Source organism: Sminthopsis crassicaudata, chromosome 2 (genome assembly GCF_048593235.1).
Source record: "Sminthopsis crassicaudata isolate SCR6 chromosome 2, ASM4859323v1, whole genome shotgun sequence".
Lineage (NCBI taxonomy): Eukaryota > Metazoa > Chordata > Mammalia > Dasyuromorphia > Dasyuridae > Sminthopsis > Sminthopsis crassicaudata.
Genome location: NC_133618.1, coordinates 279,750,356 through 279,765,317, shown reverse-complemented (window position 1 = coordinate 279,765,317; position 14,962 = coordinate 279,750,356). Strand labels below are relative to the sequence as shown.

The 14,962-nt window shown below is 33.0% G+C and overlaps 1 protein-coding gene across 6 annotated transcripts in view; it reads right to left on the bottom strand.

Annotated features, from left to right (window-relative positions):
• Positions 1–14,962, bottom strand: part of HEATR5A (HEAT repeat containing 5A) — a 172,557-nt gene that overhangs the window by 134,455 nt on the left and 23,140 nt on the right. For all 6 annotated transcript variants that reach the window (XR_012486423.1, XR_012486424.1, XM_074289563.1 and 3 more), the window contains exons 2-4: positions 4,188–4,416; positions 1,071–1,282; positions 39–147 (exon numbers count right to left, since the gene is read on the bottom strand). Coding sequence is in view for 4 of the 6 variants with exons in the window: in XM_074289563.1 (XP_074145664.1) it covers positions 39–147; positions 1,071–1,282; positions 4,188–4,313 (447 nt within the window). In the remaining 2 variants the exon portion in view is untranslated. The remainder of the gene's footprint in view (positions 1–38; positions 148–1,070; positions 1,283–4,187; positions 4,417–14,962) is intronic.

Sequence of the window (14,962 nt, the reverse complement as noted above, 5' to 3'; positions counted from 1 at the left end):
TTGTTTTGCTATTCTTTATTTGAACTTTGGCTTCTTACCTCTGCACTCTTCACAGCTTTAAGTATATTTCCCACTGTATCTATAAAGGTGTTACCCAATAGTCTCCCCAACTTCTTGTACAAAGAACCCAGACATACCACAGCAGCACTGAAAGAAAATAAAAATCAGTCAAGAAATGATTACAAACATAGGAAGAAAATTCCCAGGTCCCTTTCCTTTGGCATTAATATATAGTAGGAAAGGCAATAGACTAGAAGTCAGGAGACTTCTGATACTACCTAAACTATCCAAGACAAGTCATAATCTAAGGCTCAGTTTATTCATTTATAAAAGGAAGAGATTGGGATGGATTATCTCAAAATTATCTTTTAGCTCTAAAAATTATACAAATTTATGATTAATTATGTAAAATAACTTTTTAGTACACTTCATTTCTTAGTTAATCAATCCAATTGGCCTTTAATATAAATTGAAGAAAAAGTAATATGTTGATGAAACATCATGATAATTATTCATAAACTCTAAGAGTTATTTGGGAAAAGATTCTGTAATAAACTCCATTATTCTCTGATAACTACAATTGCAAACAATTTAAAATAATTCCACTTAAATAACTGCTCTTAATTGTTCTGGTTAGGGGAAGAAGAGTTAAGAATCAATGTAGTAGTCAATCAATTGTTCTTTTTTGAAACCTTTAAAGTGGCATTTTTATAACAATTTGTTGAAATGAAGAAAATACTTTACTAAATGTAAAAGTGTTATTATCCTTCCAAAAGTGACCAATTTACCCAAACTGCTCCTTCTCTAATAAATCAACTGAGAATTTTAAACGCTATAAATTCACCAAATCCTGATTTCACAAATGTCATTTAAATGTTTAGACACAACATAAGAAAATAGATCATTTCCTAAACTTTCAAAATCAATGAAATATTTAAACAACTATTTTTTTAAAAAGGGATATAAATTTGCATTAGTTTTTAATTCAGTCTTCAAATAAACAAATTTAGCCATTTCACAAAGCATGATACACACTATTACTGTTTTATGTTGTTTAATATTAAACTTACAGTTTTGTGGGAAGATAACTTGGAGAATCATCTTTGCTACGAATGAGTTCATTACATTTGTCAATTGTTTGATAAACAGAAAATGTATCTCCAATACTATAAAGAACAGCTAGGTTCTCAGCAAGAAGCTTTCGGGTAGGTGGCCCTGGAGAGCTATTTAATAAAGATATGAGCTGCTCAACAATCTTCTTCTGTTTCTCCTTTATGTCAGCCTAGAAATGAATTTAATTTAAAAGTCAATGAAACAGTATGTAAACTTCTTGCATTTTTATTAACTTAGAATCTTTAACTTACTGTTTTTATAAATGTAAATATATAATTTTATTATTCTCATGCCCTTTTTAAAATAGTATTTTCTTTTTTCTAATTACATGTAAAGATAGTTTTCAATATTCATTTTTATGAGATTTTTGAGTTCCAAATTATTCTTGCTCTCTCCCCCTCTCTTTAAGACAGCAAACCATCAAATATAGATTATACAGTTACAGTCATGTTAAACATATTTCCACAGTGGTCATGTTATGAAAGAAGAAAAAGGATAAAAGGGAAAAAACATGAGAGTTAAAAACAGCATTCTGTAATCTGCATTCAGTTTCATAGTTCTCTGGAGGTAGATGGTGTTTTCCATCATAAGTCTATTGGAATTGTCTTGGATCATTATATTGTTGAGAAAAGCTATATCCATCATAATTGGTCATCATACAATCTTGCTGTCACTGTGTACAATGTTCTCCTGGTTTGCTCACTTCACTCAGGAGCAATTTGTGTATGTCTTTATAGGTTTTTCTGAAATCTGACTGCTCATCTTTTTTTATACAACAATGGTATTCCATTATATTCATATACATAATTTGGTTAGCCATTTCCCAATTGATGGGTTGAATCGTCTCGATTGCCAATTCTTTGCCATCACAAAGAGAGTTGCCATAAAAAATTTTGTACTGTAGGCCGTTTTCCATTTTTTATGATCTCTTTGGTATATAGACCTAGTAATGGTACTGTTAGATCAAAGGGTATTCAGTTTTATAGTCCTTTGATATGCCCATATCCTTTTTTAAAAAAAATTATTTAATATTTTCCCCAATTAAATTTAAAATAATTTTTTTACATTCATTTTTTGAATTCCAAATTCTCTCTCTTATCCCCACCCCCAGCTCCCATTAAGAAACCACATGTGCAGATATGCAAAACATTTCCATAAAAGTCATGTTGTGAAAGAAAACATCTTCCACCCTTAAAAAAAAAATAATATATATATATATATGTGTATATATATACATACATATAAAAAATAATATATATATTATATATATATATATATATGTATGTATGTATATATATGTTGAGGGGCAGCTAGGTGGTGCAATGGATAGAGCACCAGCCCTGAAGTCACCTGAATTCAAATCTGGTCTCACACACTTAACACTTCCTAGCTTTGTGACCCTGAGCAAGTCGAGAGAGAGAGAGAGAGAGAGAGAGAGAGAGAGAGAGAGAGAGAGAGAGAGAGAGAGAGAGGAGAGAGAGGGGAGAGAGAGAGAGAGAGAGAGAGAGAGAGAGAGAGAGAGAGAGAGAGAGAGAGAGAGAGAGAGAGAGAGAGGATTTTTCATAGGTCCTTCAGAGTAGTATGGATCATTGTACTGCTGAGAATAGCAAAGTCATTTACAGCTAGTCATCCCAGAACATTGCTATTATTTTGTACACAATATATTTTATTTGCTTGAGTTTATGGAGGACTTTTCAATTTTTTTTTTCTGAGAGCATTATTTCTCTCAGAATAATAATAATGATATTCCATGACAATCATATACCAATGCAGGGTTGGTTCAATATTAGGAAAACTATTAGCATAATTGACTATATCAATAACGAAATTAACAAAAACTATATGATCATCTCAATAGATGCAGAGAAAGCATTTGATAAAATCCAACAATCACATATCACAATTTATTTAGCCATTGCCCAATTGATGGTGATATGCCCATACTCTTAGATTTTTCTCTTTCCCTGCCCCAACATAGACCTATAAGCATTTTCTGATATATCAGCTGACCATATATCAGCTCTTTGTGACCTGTTATTACATTGGCTAAGGATCCCATTTTTGCTAAAAAGTCATTTTAAGGTTTAATATGTAACACATATTCTTACTAGAATAATCTATATACTGCAAAGTCTGAGAATATTCTTTTCTTTGTACTTGTGATATCAAAAATGCTGGAAGAAGGGAAGGACTTGTATAGTTACCTTCTGTATAACTTCAAGGACAACCAAGAAGGCCCTGCTACTAAAAAAAAAAAAAAAAAAAAAAAAAAGCTAGTTGGTGCAGTGGATAGAGCACCACCCTTGAAATAGGAGGACCTGAGTTCAAGTCTTGCCTCAGACACATAACACTTAACAAGGCCTAGCTGTGTGACCCTGGGTAAGTCACTTAACCCCAATTGCCTCTGTAAAAACAAAACAAAACAAAAAACCAACAACAAAAACCTACTTAAATAAAAGTACTTTTGGGGAAAAAAAGAAATAGAACTAGAAACTAAAGCAATAAACTTAAATGGGAAACAGGTAAAGAAATTGTGCTATACACTACTGTCTATCTACCCAGGTTACTTATACCTCTGGAATCCAATACTTAACGTGCAACAAGAAAATGGTATTTACACACATATATTGTATCTAGGTTATACTGTAACACATGTAAAATGTATGGGATTGCCTGTCATCTAGGGGAGAGAATAGAGGGAGGGAGGGGTAAATTTGGAAAAATGAATACAAGGGATAATGTTATAAAAAAAATTACTCATGCATATATACTGTCAAAAAATGTATAATTATAAAATTAATTAAAAAAAAAAGAAACTGTACTATAGCAATGTAATGAAATATTACTCTGCTACACAGAACTATGAGACACAAGAAGCTTGGAAGCACTTGTACTTATGAAAAACGAAGTGAGTAGAACCAGAATAATTTATACAATGACTACAACAAAAATACAAAAATCCTAACAAATGGGCTTGATTATAAATTTACAAAACATGAATTAACAATAAGATACTCAAAAAAGACTAGCTTGGAAAAATCAAAAGAATTTACTATTTTAAAATTTTTACATACCTTGTTGGTTGCTAGCAAAAGTTTCTCTAAAAATTTCAACCATTCAAAAACAAATTCTGCCTTCTGAACTTCTCCAAGTTGATTATATGCTTCTTCATTCAACAATAAGCTGTGAGCCAGTTCCATTCCTTTCAATTAATCTCCTTTACAAACCACAGTTCGAAACTTATTGTGTGACAGCCAGGATTCTTCTCAATAAAATTTAATTAGTAGACTTAAATATAAGTATCTGTAGTAAAAGAAAATAATGTATTCTTAAGGGGGGGAAAAGTATAACTTAGGTTTTATTTAAATAATGCACATTTTTAAGAGGGCAAAGTTTATGTACAATTTTAAAAGAAGATCCCCAAATTTATAAAAACCACAAGTAACTTAATTTGTGATTTTAATGGCTGATCAATCAATACATATTTAGTAAGTTATCTACTATGTACTAATTACTGTGTTAATTGCTGAGGATACAAAGAGAGGCAAAAGACACTTTCTGCCTTCAAGAAGCTCAAAATATATCAGGACACAACAAATATATACACACAAGCTATGTATATGAAAAATAGAAAATAAACAACCAAGAGAAATCACTAGAATCAAGAGGGTTTGAGAAAGGCCTCCAGTAGAAGATAGGATATAATCTGTACAAAAAAGAGGGTAGAAAAGCCAATAGGTAGAAGTGAAGATGGAGGGTATAATTTTGATACATGTAAATAATAACAATAGTAATAACAATTTACTTCCATAGTTCTTAGGCTTATAAAATGCTTTTTATGAAGTGATTCCATTTCATAGATGAGGAAATTGAGAGAAGATACATAGCTGGTATCCAACAGAATCTTGAATGGAACCAAGCTTTTTTATGTCAAGTGTAGTTTTTTTTTTTTTACTACTCCATGCCTCTATACCATATAAACATAGAGCCAGCCAGTACATCTTTTTAGTAATGTGACAATAGTAGATTTAAGTGGTAATGCTAGTATAAGACAAAACAATTAACTAATATTTCATTTAATATACATATTATTTAATGGTTCAAGAAAGGTTATCTTTGTTAAAAGAAATTTAGTTAAGAAATCTATTCTTTTTTCCCTTTTAACTATTCTTTGTTGGCCACTAAAGGGCCAGAGCCTAAAATTTCAGTAAAAATTTCCAAAATTTCTCCTTTCTTTCTCAAATTATTTGAAGGAATGAATAAATCATACAAATTTGTGATAAATTCAATAAAATAAGAGAAAGAAATATGAAGTATGCACAAGACAAAAACTAAATTTGTTTTTCAAAATTCATGGCTACATGAAAAAAAATACTCTGAAAAAATCTTAACTACTAGGACATGTCAAAATTGGATCAAAAGCAACTTATCCATTCTAGAGGTCATCAGACCTGCTAAAAGGGACACTTTTCCCCTCTGCAACAGCAAGACTGGTGTAAAATGATCTATCAAACAGCAAAATGGGTAATACAATGCAATAATAAATAATTTAGTACAAAGTTTGACATCACAGGCATGGCAGCAAATTATCTTGATTATCGAAAATATATTTCATATATAACTCATTTCCAAAGGAATAATTAATTCCTAATCACTGATATTATATATGCAATATAAATGTATATATATATTAACAATGTTTTAAAACATAAATTATGTAAATTTACAGATGAAGATGAATCTGTTCTTAGAAATCATTGTTTACTTCAAATCTTATCTCTGAAAGGATATACATATATATATTCACATGCATACATATGTATATATTTATATATATAGTATATGTGTGTGTATGAGAAAAGAGAGAGAGAATAGTTTCATCTTCCCTATTTGTGAGCAAAAGGTTTCTTAACTTTTACTATTTAGCTACATACAACTCTGCCTAGAACCATTATCATTCTAATTTAATGTATAATTTCTGTTCTTCATAAATGGCTCTGCAAAAACTGGCAGTAAAAAAAAAACAAACAAAAAACCCCTCAGTTTTTGCCTATTTCAAAGATTCCAAGATACCAAACCTCCAATGTCCTATGTTATTTGAAAAGAGTTAATATACTGAAATGTCCAGTGGAAAAATAAAATACAAATACAACTTCTAATATTTAAAAATTATGATATAATTGAAGAGAGGCATTATCTCCCCCCCCCACTATTTGTTACCTGAGATATTTTATTTCAACACAACACACACTTGATATAACATCAAAACAAACTAACTTAGAACATATATTCATCCAAATGTTTCATCAAGAATGAGGAATATTTTACATATGATAGAATAATAACAACACTGAATACTTATTAGGTCAGATTTGTGTTATCTCCTTTATTTACTCTGTTCTTACAAAATTTGTCACTATACTTTGAGTTTTGCTTTCTTCACTTTTAATTCTTTCCTCTAAGTCTTTTTCAGTAGTTTATGTACTTAGATTCAATGAATAGATTATTATGTACATTTATTTCTAATTTCTGATTTTACCAATCTGCTATTCTACTTCTAATCTAGTATCTCCATAATGTTTCATTAAAATTTTTTTTAATTTTAATTTTATTTTATAATTATAACTTTTTTTTTTGACAGTACATATGCATGGGTAATTTTTTTTACAACATTATCCCTTGCACTTACTTCTATTCAGATTTTTTCCCTTCCTTCCCCAACCCCCTCCCCCAGATGGCAGGTAGTCTTATATATGTTAAATATATTACAGTATATTCTAGATACATTATATGTGTGTAGAACCGAATTTCTTGTTGCACAGGAAGAATTGGATTCAGAAGGTAAAAACAGTTTACACTCATTTCTCAGTGTTCCTTTTCTGGATGTAGCTGATTCTGTCCATCATTAATCAATTGGAATTGGATTAGCTCTTCTCTATGTTGAAGATAACCACTTCCATCAGCATACATCCTCGTACAGTATAATTGTTGAAGTGTATAATGATCTCCTAGTTCTGCTCGTTTCACTTAGCATCAGTTGATGGAAGTCCCTCCAAGCCTCTCTGTATTTCTCCTGTTGGTCATTTCTTACTGAACAATAATATTCCATAACATTCATATACCATAATTTACCCAACTATTCTCCAATTGATGGACATCCATTCACCTTCCAGCTTCTAGACACTATGAAAAGGGCTGCCACAAACATTTTGGCACATACAGGTCCCTTTCCCTTCTTTAGTATTTCCTTAGGATATAAGCCCAGTAGTAGTATGGCTGGGTCAAAGGGTATGCACATTTTGATAACTTTTTGGGCATAATTCCAGATTGCTCTCCAGAATGGTTGGATTCTTTCACAACTCCACCAACAATGTATCAGTGTCCCAGTTTTCCCACAGCCCCTCCAACATTCATCGTTATTTGTTCCTGTCATCTTAGCCAATCTGACAGGTGTGTAATGATATCTCAGAGTTGTCTTAATTTGCATTTCTCTGATCAATAGTGATTTGGAACACTCTTTCATATGAGCGGAAATAGTTTTAATTTCATCATCTGAAAATTGTCTGTTCATATCCTTTGACCATTTATCAATTGGAGAATGGCTTGATTTCTTATAAATTAAAGTCAATTCTCTGTATATTTTGGAGATGAGGCCTTTATCAGAACCTTTAACTGTAAAAATGTTTTCCCAATTTGTTACTTCCCTTCTAATCTTGTTTGCATTAGTTTTGTTTGTGCAGAAACTTTTTTTTTTCAAATGTGTTTTAATTAGTCAAGATAGACTTATTTACCCTCCTACACACATTTGAGAACATAAGGAAAACAATATTCATTATAAACATGTATAGCCATTTAAGAAAATTTCTGTTTTGGTCATTTTAAAAGTTTTTTGTTTTTTTTCTTTTGTCTCACATATTCTAAATCCTTCAACTTTCTATCAGGAAATGGCTAGCACATTTCATCCTCCTTACCTGGAACCCTTGTTGGTCATTATGTTGATAAGAATTCAGCATAAAAATATTCCATTATATTAATGAACCATAACTTTTCCATTCATTCCCCAATTTATGAGCATTCCTTCAAATTCCCATCCTTTACTACCTCAAAAAGAATTATAAATATTTTTGTACAGCCTTGGGATTTTACAGTTCATTTAATTTAATAATTTAATTAAGGTTAACCCCCTCCCCCTTAGTCTACTCTCCTAATTTCCCTCACCCTATTCCCTTTTCCTTCCTATTTTTCTATTGACTAAAATCTATTTCTGTACCCAACTGTGTGTGTATTTCTTCCTTCTTTTTTTTTTATTTTTTTATTATCATATATTTTTTTATAATATTATCCCTTGTATTCATTTTTCCAAATTTTCCCCCCCGATGACAGGCAATCCCATACATTTTACTTGTGTTACAATATAACCTAGATACAATACATGTGTGTAAGTACCATTTTCTTGTTTGTGCAGAAACTTTTTAATTTGGTGTAATCAAAATTTTCTATTTTGTGATCAATAATGGTCTCTAGTTCTCCCTTGGACACAAACTCCTTCCTCCTCCACAAGTCTGACAGGTAAACCATCCCATGTTCCTCCAATTTATTTATGATTTCGTTCTTTACGTCTAAATCTTGGACCCATTTTGATCTAATTTTAGTATGTGGTGTTAAATGTGGGTCCATGCCTCATTTCTGCCATACTGATTTCCAGTTTTCCCAGCAGTTTTTGTCAAATAATGAATTCTTATCCCAAAATTTGCGATCTTTGGGTTTGTCAAACACTAGATTGCTATTTTTATTCACTTTCTTGCCCTGTGAACCTAACCTATGCCACTGATCAACTAGTCTATTTCTTAGCCAATACCAAATGGTTTTGGTGACTGTTGCTTTATAATATAGTTCTAGATCAGGTACAGCTAGGATCACCTTCACTTAATTTTTTTTTTTCATTACTTCCCTTGAAATTCTCGACCTTTTTTTGTTCCATATGAATTCTGTTGTTATTTTTTCTAGGTTATTTAAATAGTTTCTTGGAAGTCTGATTGGTATAGCACTAAATAAATAGATTAGTTTAGGGAGTATTGTCATCTTAATTATATTCGCTCGGCCTATCCAAGAGCACTGAACGTCTTTCCAATTATTTAAATCTGACTTTATTTTTGTGGCAAGTGTTTTGTAATTTTGCTCATATAATTCCTGACTCTCCTTTGGTAGATATATTCCCAAATATTTTATACTATTGACCGTTATTTTGAATGAAATTTCTCTTTGTATCTCTTGCTGTTGGATTGTGTTGTTAATGTATAAAAATGCTGAGGATTTATGGGGATTTATTTTGTATCCTGCAACTTTGCTAAAATTCTGAATTATTTCTAATAGCTTTTTAGCAGAGTCTTTGGGGTTCTCTAAGTATACCATCATGTCATCTGCAAAAAGTGATAATCTGATTTCCTCATTTCCTACTCTAATTCCTTGAATCTCTTTCTCGGCTCTTATTGCCGAGGCTAGAGTTTCTAGTACTATATTGAAAAGTAATGGTGATAGTGGGCAACCTTGTTTCACTCCTGATCTTATAGGGAAAAGGTCTAGTTTATCGCCATTACATATGATGTTTACTGAAAGTTTTAAATATATGCTCCTTATTATTTTAAGGAATAGTCCCTTTATTCCTATACTCTCAAGCGTTTTTAGTAGGAATTGATGTTGGATTTTATCAAATGCTTTTTCTGCATCTATTGAGATGATCATATGGTTTTTATTAATTTGATTATTAATATGGTCAATTATACGAATAGTTTTCCTAATATTAAACCAGCCCTGCATTCCTGGTATAAATCCCACTTGGTCATAGTGTATTATCCTGGGGATGATTTTCTGAAGTCTATTTGCTAATATCTTATTTAAGATTTTAGCATCAATATTCATTAAGGAAATTGGTCTATAGTTTTCTTTCTCAGTTTTCGATCTACCTGGTTTAGGTATCAGTACCATGTCTGTGTCATAGAAGGAATTTGGTAGGACTCCTTCAATCCCTATTTTTTCAAATAGTTTACATAGCATTGGAGTTAGTTGTTCTTTAAATGTTTGGTAGAATTCACCTGTAAATCCATCTGGTCCTGGGGACTTTTTCTTAGGAAGTTGGTTAGTAGCTTGGTCTATTTCTTTTTCTGAGATGGCACTATTTAGACTACTTACTTCTTCCTCTGTTAATCTGGGAAAGCTATATTTTTGAAGGTATTCTTCCATTTCATTTAAGTTATCGAATTTATCAGCATAAAGTTGAGCAAAGTACCTCCTAACTATTGTTCTAATTTCCTCTTCATTAGTGGTGAGTTCACCCTTTTCATTTTCAAGACTAACAATTTGCTTTTTCTCTTTCCTTTTTTTAATCATGTTTACTAAGGGTTTGTCTATTTTGTTGGTTTTTTCATAGAACCAACTCTTAGTTTTATTAATAAATTCAATAGTTTTTTTACTTTCAATTTTCTTAATCTCACCTTTTATTTTTTGAATTTCAAGTTTTGTGTTTGTCTGGGGGTTTTTAATTTGTTCCTTTTCTAGCAATTTTAGTTGTAAGCCCAATTCGTTGGCCCTTTCTTTCTCTATTTTATGCAAGTAGGCCTGTAGAGATATAAAATTTCCCCTTATTACTGCTTTGGCTGTATCCCACAAATTTTGGTATGATGTCTCATTATTGTCATTTTCTTGGGTGAAGTTATTATGTCTATGATTTGCTGTTTTACCCAATCATTCTTTAGTATAAGATTATTTAGTTTCCAATTATTTTTGGTCTTTTCCCCTGGCTTTTTAATGAATGTAATTTTGATTGCATTGTGGTCTGAAAAGGATGCATTTACTATTTCTGCCTTACTGCATTTGATTTTGAGGTTTTTATGCCCTAGTATATGATCAATTTTTGTATAGGTTCCATGAACTGCTGAGAAGAAAGTATATTCCTTTCTGTCTTCATTTAGCTTTCGCCAAAGATCTATCATATCAAACTTTTCTAGTATTCTATTTACCTCTTTGACTTCTTTCTTATTTATTTTGTGGTTTGATTTATCTAATTCTGAGAGTGCAAGGTTGAGATCTCCCACTATTATAGTTTTGCTATCTATTTCCTCTTGCAGCTCTCTTAATTTCTCTTTTAAGAATTTAGATGCTGCACCACTTGGTGCATATATGTTTAATATTGATACTGCTTCATTATTGATGCTGCCCTTTAGCAGGATATAATACCCTTCCTTATCTCTTTTAATTAGATCAATTTTTGTTTTTGCTTGATCTGAGATGAGGATGGCTACTCCTGCTTTTTTGGTTTTGCCTGAAGCATAATAGATTCTGCTCCACCCTTTTACTTTAGTTTGAATGTCTCACCCTGTTTCAGGTGTGTTTCCTGTAAACAACATATAGTAGAATTCTGACTTTTAATCCAGTCTGCTAACTGCTTCCTCTTTATGAGGCAGTTTGCCCCATTCACATTTATGGTTAGAAGGACTAATTCTATATTGCTTGCCATCCTATTAACCCCTGCTTATGCTTTTCCCCTTTCCTTCCCTCTTACCTCCCTACCCAGTATTAAACTGGTGAACACAGCTTGCTTTTCACAGCCCTCCCTTTTTAGGATCCCTGCCCCACCTTAAAGATCCTTCCCTTATTTTACCCCTTTTCCTCGAAATTTCTGTATTCCCTTCCCCTTAGCTTACTCCTTCCCTTTCACTTTTCAATGAAGTGGAAGAAGTTTCACCATAAATCGAATATGTCTATTGATACACACTATGTTAATCTCCCTCCTTTCTTTCTCTCAGATATAATAGGTTACCTTTGCCTCTTCATGAGATGTAGTACCACCACTTTACACTTTTTTTATGATATAATTTCCTTTCCACCTCTAGTTTCTAAGAGAAATTGTACATATGTTCTTTACAAATTTTTTTGACAGAAGTATAGTTCTCAAGATTTCTTTTTACCTTTTTAGAAATCTCTTGAGTTCTGTATTTGAAGATCAAACCTTTTATGTAGGTCTGGTTTTTTCATCAAAAATAGATGGAATTCATTTATTTCATTAAATGTCCATCTTCTTCCCTGGAAAACGATGCTCATTCTTGCTGGGTAAGTTATTCTTGGCTCCATACCAAGTTCCTAAGCCTTTTGGAATATCATGTTCCAGGCCCTTCGTTCTTTTAATGTGGACGCTGCTAGATCCTGAGTTATCCTTATTGTGGATCCTCCATATCTGAATTGCTTTTTTCTAGCAGCTTCCAATATCTTTTCCTTTGTCTGATGGTTCTTGAACTTGGCCACTATATTTCTTGGCGTTTTGATTTTAGGGTCCCTTTCAGTAGGTGATCAATGAATTTTTTCAATGTTTATTTTACCCTCTGTTTCCAGAATGTCTGGGCAGTTCTCTTTGATAATTTCCTTGAAAATGGTGTCCAAGCTCTTTTTTTCCTCACATTTTTCAGGGAGCCCGATTATTCTCAAATTGTCTCTCCTGGATCTGTTTTCCAGGTCTGTTGTCTTTCTAGTAAGGTACTTGACATTCTTTTCAATTGTTTCATTTCTCTGGTTTTGCTTGACTACCTCTTGGTTTCTCCTTGAGTCATTCATTTCTACTTGTTCCAGTCTAATTTTCAATGAGTATTTTCTTCACTCACTTTTTTTATATCTCTTTGTAATTGTCCAATTGAGTTTTTATCTTCTATGGAATTTTTTTCCATTTTATCCATTTTATTTTTTAGAGAGCTGTTTTCTTTTTCCAGCTCACTAATCCTGTTTTCCTTGGAGTTGTTTACCTTTTCCAGCTCACTAATCTTGTTTCTCAATGATTTGATTTCTTTATCCACTCTGTTTTTGAATGCATGGGATGACTTCTCCAGGCTCTCTTGCCAAGCTTCCCTTTCCTTTTCCCATTTCTCTTCCAGCTCTCTTGTGAGAGCCTTTTTGATTTCCTCTATGAGATTCTTTTGTATTGAGGAGCAGCTCATATCCCTCTTAGGGGATTCCTCTGGGGACAGTCTGTTTTTAGTCTCCTCAGCGTTTGAAGTCTGCTCCCTCTCCACACAAAAGCTGTCAATGGTTAGAGCCCTTTTGAATTTTTTGTTCATTTTGTCACAGTAGGAATCGAAGAAAACAAACTGACAAGAGAAACAATTGGTCTGTTTTGCGGGGGATGGGGCTGGATGGTATTAATGGGCTTCCTCTACAGACTGGGGGTAGGGCAGCAGAGAGCCACTAACAGAACAGCGATGGCTGTGCTGAGTCTGCGCTCTGAGGCCCTGAGAATGTGCTGAGTCAGTCCGGGTGGGGGTTGGGGGTGGCCGGGCTCTGAGAGATGCTGGCTTTCTGGGGTTTTAATCTTCACCTCCGGTGTTTACACCCTCTCTGCTGCTCCTGGCTCGCTGCCAAGACAGAGTATCCACTCTGGGGAAAAAGCCTTTTCCCAGAAACGGCAGAGATCGTACCCCTCCCCCTCCGGTCTGAGCCGTGTGAGCTGCCTGTCTCACTCTGGCTTGCCTGCCCTCAGTCTGCACCCAGTCTGATTGACCCTCCCCCAAGCAAACACAGACCTTTTCTGGCGACTTTCAAGGATGTCTTCTCTTGGTGATTATTTGTGGATTTCTTTCTGGGTCAAGCATTAAGTCAGAGGCTTGTCATGAAGTAAGTTCTGAGAGAAAACGAGGAGCTCAAGCAGCTGTCTGCCTCCACGCCGCCATCTTGGCCGGAAGTCCATGTTTCATTAAAATTTAAAGAGCAACCCTAAGATTTTGAAGGTTACGCCAACGGAATATAATCTATAGGAGGTTCTATTTACCATATTAGAAATACTTTTATGACAACCTTGAAGAAACCTAGTCTATCTTCTGAGAATCTACCTTATGACTAATATTTTTTTTTTTTTTTGCCATAGCATGAAATAAAGTCCTGTGAAGCTACTTTTTGCATCAGTAAGGCAAATAGCAAAGAGATAAGAAAGGATATTAATTAAGAATTACAGTTTCCAGATTTTCTAAAAATTTCAATTTGATCACTGACACTCTTATGTAAGATATCTGTCCAATGAGCTAGATGTACCAAATCATATGAACCCTGACAGTTTTCCTATAAAAGAAACTAGAAGAAGGAAGATGCAGCTAAATGAGAGAATGATTGATAGGTGGAGGTGGCAGAGTAGATTGTATTATATGTTCAAAGATGACAAGAAATGTTATTTGATGGGAAATTTGGATACTATGTATTATATAAGCATTTGTTAAAAGATGCTCATTAGTAATGAACTGAACCAGTTATACCCAGTAAAAGAACTCTGAGAGATGACTATGAACCACTTCATAGAATTCCCAATAGCCCTATTTTTTTCTGCCTGCATTTTTAATTTCCTTCACAGGCTAATTGTACACTATTTCAAAGTCTGATTCTTTTTGTACAGCAAAATAACTGTTTGGACATGTATACATATATTGTATTTAATTTATACTTTAACATATGTAATATGTATTGGTCAACCTGCCATCTGGGGGAGGGAGTGGGGGGAAGGAGGGGAAAAATTGGAACAAAAGGCTTGGCAATTGTCAATGCTGTAAAATTACCCATGCATATATCTTGTGAATAAAAAGCTATTTAAAAAAAAAAAAAAAAAAAAAAAAAAAAAAAGATCCTCATGAAAACATGATACTGATTGCAGCTTAAACATGGTAGAAAAGATAGGAAAAAGAACCAGACTGAGGAAATAAATAAATAAACATATATATATATTTATATATAAAGGAGATTGACACAGTTCTGGAGATAATGCAATTGCAAGAGCATAAAGGCACCAATACAAAAGTACTTGAAGAATAATGAAGTCATGGAA